Source organism: Eurypyga helias, unplaced genomic scaffold (genome assembly GCF_000690775.1).
Source record: "Eurypyga helias isolate BGI_N326 unplaced genomic scaffold, ASM69077v1 scaffold11968, whole genome shotgun sequence".
NCBI lineage: Eukaryota > Metazoa > Chordata > Aves > Eurypygiformes > Eurypygidae > Eurypyga > Eurypyga helias.
The window spans coordinates 9604-18278 of NW_010265068.1; the positions used below are offsets into that span (position 1 = coordinate 9604).

Below are 8675 nucleotides of genomic sequence, written 5' to 3' on the forward strand. Positions count from 1 at the left end.
CATCAATAATCAGAAGTTGTGCCAGAAAAATCTAGAGTTTGAGACAGTTTCAGATTTTGGGCTTTTAAAATATTTTAAATGGTTGCCTGTTCTACAGACATCAGTGAAAGTGCAGGGTTACTGAAGAAAACTGGAGTGATTTCTCTTCTGGGTATGGTGCTGCTGAAAGCACCGGAGACTAGTTGGAGTGTGGGGGGCTCTGATACATTGCATGTGTTTTTCTGTCAATTTGGTACAGGCAGTGACCTCACCTACCCAATCCCAGCTGTTCATTAAAATGGCAGTGATATTTGGGTATCTTTTTACTTTTTAAGTGTTGCTTGGGAATCTTCAGCTGAAAGAGAAGATGTGTTTTGGTGGTGTGTGGTGTTTTTTTTTTTTTTTCTGGAAGTACCTGGTATCTGTTTATTCTTTATAAAATATTTTGCAAGATATCATTACATAAGGATATATATTTTATATTTTGTCAAAAGAATTAGCAGGCTTCTTAATGATGTGTTCTGATTTTAGCTGTAATCTAAAAAAAAAAAAAGTCCCAAATAATGTTTTTTTAGAGCTTTAGAGCTGTATCTTAAAGAAGCTATCTGTAGACTGATACCTGCCTGACACGTGAAACACTGGCTTGGGAAGACATAAGGGAGACACTTTCAGCTTTCAGTTAGGTTGTACATTGAAATCATCCCTTTTCAGTTCTTTCCAAACCAGTGTCAAACATAAAGAACAGATGCAGACTTTTTCAGTGTGAATGGATTAATTTTTTAATTTATTGGTGACATGAATAGAGGATTGAACTTGGAATTTCAGCAGGTGAAAGAGAAGTGTATCTGCTGCCTTCTGTGTGTTAATTTTACTTTTGCCTGTGTCAGCCAAAGAGATGGGAAGTTCTAGTCAGTTGCAGATGAAGCTCCCAGCCTGAAGGAAATTGCTGAAAGTCATTGCACTGGTTGGTACCTTTGAGAAATCATGGAATCATAGAATCACAGGATGGTTTGGGTTGGAAGGGACCTTAAAGATCATCTAGTTCCAACCCCCCTGCCATGGGCAGGGGCACCTTCCACTAGACCAGGTTGCTCAAAGCCTCATCCAGCCTGGCCTTGAACACTTCCAGGGATGGGGCATCCACAACTTCAAGATGCCAAGGTCTTTCAAAGCTGTTTAAGGTGTGGGCTGAGAAGAGGTCAGATCATGAGGCAATGTCCCCATTTTCAGCCTTCCAGGACTGTGACATTATGCCCATGACATAATGAACACTTACCATCGACACGGACGGGTAGAGCTGAAGACGCCGTATGCATGTTTAAGTGTGTAAGGATAAACTGTGTGCTGTTTCAGCCTTTTCTGCGACAGAGCACCTTCAGGGCTGTGCTGACCTGTGTTTTATCCTGAGCTTTATCTGTGTCTGACTTTTCCTTGCTGCATTGCCCTGGGGGTCAGAGCTGAAAGTTACCAAAAAGCCTCATGGCCTCTATGAGACTTGCTCTAGCGAAGTGTGTAAGGATAAAGTATGTTTGTCTTAATGCCAGTCAACACTTCCTAATTTTTCCAAAAAAAGCTGTTGAGAGATCTAAGAGCTCTGACTGGCTTTGATTCTGGAAACAAGAAAAAAAGAAATTCCACTCCAAGAGCTTGGTGCTATTTTTATCTGTGAATATTCAGAATATAAATGTGCATGAAGCTTCTCTGGCTCAGACACCTCCACAGCAATGCAGCCAGCAGTATGAGCAGCAGATAAAGAACTTCCATAAATATTGGAAGATTCAGGATTTTTTTTTTTCTGAATATCTACATGCAATATGTAGTGATTGAACTAGGAGGAATCCAGAAACTGAGGTTGAAAGCAAGAGAGATGCCCTGATATGTCTGCACTTGATTGCATTCTTGTAAAAGTACTGTGGAAGTTTTATTGTGCAAGAATTGCATCTTACCCTTCCTAAGCACAAAAATCTGGCTTATTTATGTGCAAAAAAGTACAATTTCTGCAGGCTTTTTTCGGAATTGACATCATCTTTTCTCTGCCTGCTAAGGCCTGTGCTTTGTTGATTTATAATCCAATTTTACCTGGTTTTGTGACAGGTGCTTTCCAGTGGGAGCGATTAGAAGAGGATATAAAAAGGAAGTTGAAGGATCCAGAAAAAACTGAACACGTGCTTGAGAAAGTTAAGTGTATCCTGAAAACTCCAGGGAAGGTACATATAACTGTTGGGTTAACTGTTAGTATTAGTTACTTAAGTTCTTAAGAAGTCAATTTGTAGGCAAGGTTTCCTTGTCATTCTTCATTCTAAACTCACAAAAGATTTTATTACTCTATCAGTGTGCTGTTCCCAGGCATGTACAAAATAGAAACACAGATGCTAATGTAATTTGCAGAATTACTGTAATCAGTAAAAAAACACAAGTAGGTGTCCTAAAAGGATTACTCACATTCACAGCTTTGCACATTGTCTAACAATGTGATTATGTATTACTAATTCTCATGTAATAGAGGCCGCGCAGGAAAGCTTTGCGTTGCTTTCCTGAAATATGTGCCAAAAGGTATGTTTCTGCAGTAGACTGGGGAGAGTTGGTTTCTGTTATAAGTGCTGTGATATGGAAATCTGTCTATAGCTCAGTGTATTTAAATCAGCAGGTAGCTTCACAATAAGATGTAATTTATGTCACATTATTACGTTAATAAAAAGTTACAACATGGAATTGAATATAGAAATAGTTTTAACAGCCATTTGCTGATGGAGTTTATGCATTGCCTGATAATACATTACTTGCACAAAGCATTTCTGTCAGTTTAAATGGGAAATCATCTTGGACTGTCTTGACATAACGTAAAGATAAACATGTTTCTTAGCTGTCTTAAACTTCTGATCACTCAGCTGTGGGCTTGCCAGTCCTAAATGTCCACAGCTAAAACATTCACAGGGTTGGATTTAGAAAGTCCAGTAGATAGTAAGTCTGAGTTGTTGTTTCTTTATGCCTTCAGGATACTTTTATTTCATATTTAAGTTTTCCTTCAAAGGAATAGAAGTAAATTGTGATTTTTTTTGTTGATATGAATTAAAAATTAGTTAAGTAACCAGATAAGATTTTAACCATAAATTGAACGTCATCTGAATTTCATTTACCACAACCTACTCTAGTTTTGGTGTTCATTTTGGTAGCTTTAGATTGCACTTCCAATGCAAGAAAAACAAAACTGAAAAACTAACTTGGAACTACTGGATTTTGAAGGGTCTTGACACTAGCTTGCCCAGATTATTGTAAGAGAAATCTGTGCTTCATCCTCTGAGCTCCTTCTGCCTCTGTGGACATAAGATCAGGGCAATATGAAGAAACACACAACTTCTGCCTGCCTTGCGTGGCATCATGCCAGGGGATGGATGTGTGTCCCATCATTGCTCCCTGCAGAGCCCTCAAACCTTGTGTTTCTGCAGCCTTGCGTCCACACAGGGCATGCATGGAAAAGGTTGGAGTCCAGAAAATTCGTGGTGCTGGATGGGGGAGCTTTGTCATAGGTCAGAAGGTACCAAGGTGAGAGCTGAGGTGTGAGTGTAGGAGACAGGGACTCCCTGGAGCTGCTGCATTGCAGGAAATAGGAAAATACACCATAAAGATGACTGCAGAGAATTGCATGTGTGAGAGGAACGATGGAGTAGCATTAGTGAACGAACATAAAGTAGAAAGCAAAAGGCTGTTGTTTAGTTTCCCCATATAATTGTTGTCTTCTAATCTTTTATTCTGTGGGCAACTGCACGTGACAGTATTTCAATAGTAACTTATTTTGCAGCTAAACACTCTAAAGGACTGCAGATCTCACCAGATAAAACGGCTGTATAATACTTCTCTCAGGCTGTTCTTTAATACACCTGTCCTAGCTGATGTCATCTTCAAAATACAAGGTACGGCACCTCTGCTCCTGTTGACATGGGCACGGCTGTGCCTCCAGCATTCATCCCCTCTGCAGGACAGTGGCAAATGGAGGGGCCTGTATTTTCTGTGGCATAAAGAGTAAGAAAACAGATTGGCTTTGCTATCACTGTGGAAAGCACTTTTTGCTTAGAACTTATGTTCGTCCCTGCGGACGCTTTACAGTGATGTCCACTCTCAAGGTGGACTGTCCTGGTAGACTTTGTTCCTCCCTGATTCACACACAGCCCTCGGAGCTTAGCAAATGAGGGATGTGCTGCAGGAAAAGCTCCTGGAATGCACAGCACCAAGGCAGCAAGGCTAGACCAGGGTTTGTATCACAGGGGATGATGATTTTATTTTCAAAAACTGATGTATCTCTCTCATGTTCCCACCTGCACAAGTACCGGGGTGTATCTGAGGGCTTTGCCACCCATCAAACGTTGGAGAGGCATGGACTCTGGCGGCCACGCCTCAGTGAGAAGACCACAGTGAGAAGACCATTGTGACAAGACCACAGATACTGCTTGTTGACTCCTGACCACCTTCCCTCTGTCTCTCTCAGGCTGGTGCTGGCTGTGGACGTCCCCTTCCCTACCCTCCAGAAGCTGACAGGGACTTTTGTCCCACTCCTGTGTCTCCTTAGGCTTTATTTGCTGCCCTCCACCCTCCAGCGTGGGCATCCCTAGAAATGCACATAGATGTGCTGGGGTTTTGGTGACCTGCCAGTCTAGGTGCTGCCAACATGTGCTGTGTTTTACTGCCCTCCTAGATGCTGCCATACGGGTATTCGTGTTTCTGTCACAGGTCTCTGCAACTTCTGTAGGATAGGTGACTCCTTGTGAAAGCAACCGTCAGCCTTGCAGGTGCTTAGGTTAGACCTGCCTGGTGCTTAACTCTGCAAGTGTGAAAAAAGACATCTAAAGTATTGGTTCTTAAAAAAAAAACCAAACCACTTTGTTGAGGTGATGGTAAATATTTAGTAATAAATATTACAAAATATAATAAAAACATTGGGAAAAAAGTGTAATGTGCTTTTGTGAGAATGAGGCAGTTTTTAAATGCTAATGATTTTTTTGATTTGTGCACTCCCACCCCTTGTGCAGAAATGGTCTTCAAGGATTAGACAATTGTTTAATTATTTTCATCTTTAAATCTCAGAGCCAAACACGAAGCATTAGTCCCTCAAACATAAGCACATGAGGACAAGCAGATTCTTTATAGATGTTCTGTTCAATCATGTTTGACAAGGGCCTGTAGTGACAGGACAAGGGGGTACGGGGTTAAATTGGAATAAATGTAGATTAAGTTGGATATCAGGAAAAAATTCTTCCCAGAGAGGGTCGTGAGGCACTGGAACAAGTTCTCCCGAAAAGCTATAGATGCCCCATCCCTGGCTGTCTTCCAGGTCAGGCTGGATGAGGCTTTGAGCAACCTGGTCTAGTGGAAGGTATCTAAATATTTCAGCATTATTTTCATAAGACAACCATCAGGAAATTCACTTAGGCAAAATAATTTATTTAAATTCATACTTACTTAATGGATTTAATGGAATTTCATGTGAGATAATTTGCCTTTCTCCCCTTTTTGTGGTTATGTGAAGATTTGACTTCTGGAAAACACATTCATTACCAGTGGGATTACTGATGAACATGAATTACTCATTTGCATACGAATTCACAGCATTGAGTATTTATGCAATGGGTCCGAGGTTTGGTTAGTGTAAACTGCTGTAACAGTCAGATTAACAGTGGTGTCAGATTTTTATTTTCTATTTCAAAGTCTGCTTATGACTGTTAAAAGTTTGACCTATTTGGAGTATCTGGTTTTGGGAGGATGTTGTCATAATAAATCAGGTGTTTTGTTTGCTGGTGGCTGCTAGGCAGATGTAGGCATCTTGATTGGTATGTAGTGAGTGTGTTATTAGTTATGTATTGGGTATGTTAAACACTTTAATCATGTTCAGTGAAAAAAGACCTTCAAAGAAAATACGAGCTTTAATATCAAGATCTTTCTGTCTATATAAAGCCATCATAAAATCATAAAAAATTTTATCTTGCATCCTGCAGGTGCATCTGTACCAGCCCACAAAGCAGTTCTGGTAGCTCGCTGTGAGGTAATGGCAGCTATGTTTAATGGTAATTATCTAGAAGCAAATAGTATTCTGGTTCCAGTGTATGGGGTTTCCAAAGACACTTTCCTCTCCTTTCTAGAGTATCTTTATACCGACTCTTGCTGCCCAGGTAAGAAAATTTAAAAATACACATATATCTGTTACTAATTTTTCCACAGTGAGGCATTGATAGAGTAAAGCAGCAGCATGATTTCATTGAAAAATGCTAGATTGTAATGTATAATGTCTCAAGATTTGTTCATATTGTAAAATAAAAAAACAAAAAAGAAAACAGTCTTATTCAGGTAAAGTCAACTTCAGGTGGAACAAATACCACTAATAAAATGCAGTCTTTGTTTTCTGCTTACATAGCAAGTTACATTACAGTTTTTGGAATTTTCTTTCTACATCATGATAATACTGTTTTCTAATCTTAAATTTGAGGTTTACCTCAAAATTGTCAATTTATTTAGCATACATTTTGTTACTTTTAACGTGAGCAAGGTTAAACTGCAAGAATACCTTATTTATACACATGGATATATTATTAAATGCAAAACCAGAAAAAGAATATGTCAGCTGGAGTATTTGGCAAGAGAAATTGAGCTAGAGTATTTTTTATGTCTTAAGCTTTGTCTTTTTTAATGAGAAGAAAACCTACATTCTAAACAGGAAATATGATTTATATACAGATAATTTTCCTTTGATATAACAAATGAATGAATAATGTTGTGGTATGTGTTCTTGCTTTTGTTTTCTTTTCAAACAATTCTACTTTATTATTAGGTTTTCCACGTCCCTCTTTTCACTCCAACATTTCCTTGTATACCAGTTTAAATATGCAGCCACTGTACCCTATTTTTTAAAAAATATGATTGCTCTGTTTTCTTTTTGACCTTTTTGCTATATTTTCTTGTACATGTGTCATAGAGGTTCTTTTTAGAAGAAGTTAGAAAGCTAAAACCTCTTACTAATCATCACTCACCTTAAGTAGGCCAGCAGTACTTGACTCAGCATCTCTAAAATACAGGATATTGACAATAATTTATTATGCTTACCTTCTAGAAGTACTTAACTACTCTTTTCCAGTTTAATTGAATAGTTTAACTGGAAAAAGAGAGTGATACAGCAAACTTATAATGATAATAATGACAATTAAAAGAAGGTGATCACCAGTGGTTTTATTTTGTCTTCATTGCTAGGTGTTTAAAAGATGGTGGTGAGAAGTGGCTTTGGTCATCATAACAAAAAGGTAAAATACATGTAATTTATGTTTTCTTGTGTTTCAGCCAGTATTCTCCAAGCTATGTCTCTCTTGATCTGTGCAGAGATGTATCAAGTAATGAGACTCCAGCATATTTGTGAGCTTTACATTATCACACAGCTTCAGAGCATGCCTAGCAGGGAATTGGCATCCACAAGCCTCAGTATTGTTAGCCTGCTCAAAAAAGCTAAGGTAAGTGTTGTATATACCAAATAAGAGCATAGGTGTTGACTTGCTTGATTGTTAAGATTTTTAATATCTTAATTATTTTCGTTCACAAGGACAAACACTGATACACAATCTATTGGTCAGGGATATGTGGTGGCGCAAGACTGGCTGCAAGAAGGTCTTTTATTGCAGAATGGGCAGTCATACCATAATCTGTGCAATTTCCTTCATCAAGGACACATTGCAGTAATTCAGCTTAATTGCAGCTTCTGCCAGAAAAGATGTGGTTTAGGCAAGTGAAGATGGACTACTTCCTCTTTAGCTCAAAAAAGAAAATGGTATGATATGCAGGTGGCAAAGGAGATCTGACCTCATAGAATATTGAATGAAATACATAGAAAGCATGAAAAAAAACCCACAGAGGCTGAAAAATGAGAGAGAGTAAAGACAGTTTTAGAAAACCAAAGAGAAGAATAAGAAACAAATTATTTACAAGCCTCATGCAAGATATTGTCTTAAATGAACAGGATTTTGTGGAGAAAGAGGAGACAACACAGCCAACATGCTGTGCTCCTCACCTTCCTCTTTTTCTCAAGCTCTGCTTCTGTGCAGAAGACAAACATTTCCAAGATTCATGACTAAAAGAGGCCCAGGGGTTAATTGGCATCTGTGGGAGAGGGAGTTTTTTTGCTCATTCTTGGGTCTCCACCTGTTTACATATTTATGTCAATGAGTTTTCCTTTGTCGTCTCCTACAGTCACAACTTTATTTTGTAAACTGCTGTGTTGACGGTGGAAATCCGAAATATTTTGACACACAAGTCATGGTTGTGTTTTTGATATAATAGTAATGCATTTTGTTTCCTTTCTTCTCAGTTTCACAATTCTGATTGCCTTTCAACTTGGCTGCTTCATTTTATTGCCACTAACTACCTCATCTTCAGTCAAAAGCCTGAGTTTCAAGATCTTTCAGGTAATTTATCAATTACTTTTAAACCAAGAAGAAAGCCCCACATCTACTTCCCTGTTCTCAGTTCCCCAGTGGGATATGAGTTTATCAATATCGCCTATTAATTTTTTTTTTTTTCTGTGGAAAGTAATAATACTAACAACACTTCTGTCTCCATGTTGTTATCCTGATGGATATCAGGCTGTGTCTGAGTCTGTTGTGAAACTTAGACAATGATGCTCCTGGTGAGACCCATGTAAATCCTTACATGCGGTATGTATTCCC

At 38.7% G+C, this 8675-nt stretch overlaps 1 protein-coding gene across 1 annotated transcript in view; it reads left to right on the forward strand.

Moving 5' to 3' along the window:
- RHOBTB3 (Rho-related BTB domain containing 3) overlaps window positions 1–8414 on the forward strand; it is a gene marked incomplete at both ends in the record, with an annotated part of 15457 nt that extends 7043 nt beyond the window's left edge. The window contains 5 exons of the mRNA XM_010156597.1: window positions 2074–2186; window positions 3779–3890; window positions 5967–6140; window positions 7300–7466; window positions 8318–8414. Coding sequence (XP_010154899.1) covers window positions 2074–2186; window positions 3779–3890; window positions 5967–6140; window positions 7300–7466; window positions 8318–8414 — 663 coding nt within the window. The remainder of the gene's footprint in view (window positions 1–2073; window positions 2187–3778; window positions 3891–5966; window positions 6141–7299; window positions 7467–8317) is intronic.
- Between the last annotated feature and the right edge of the window lie 261 nt (window positions 8415–8675).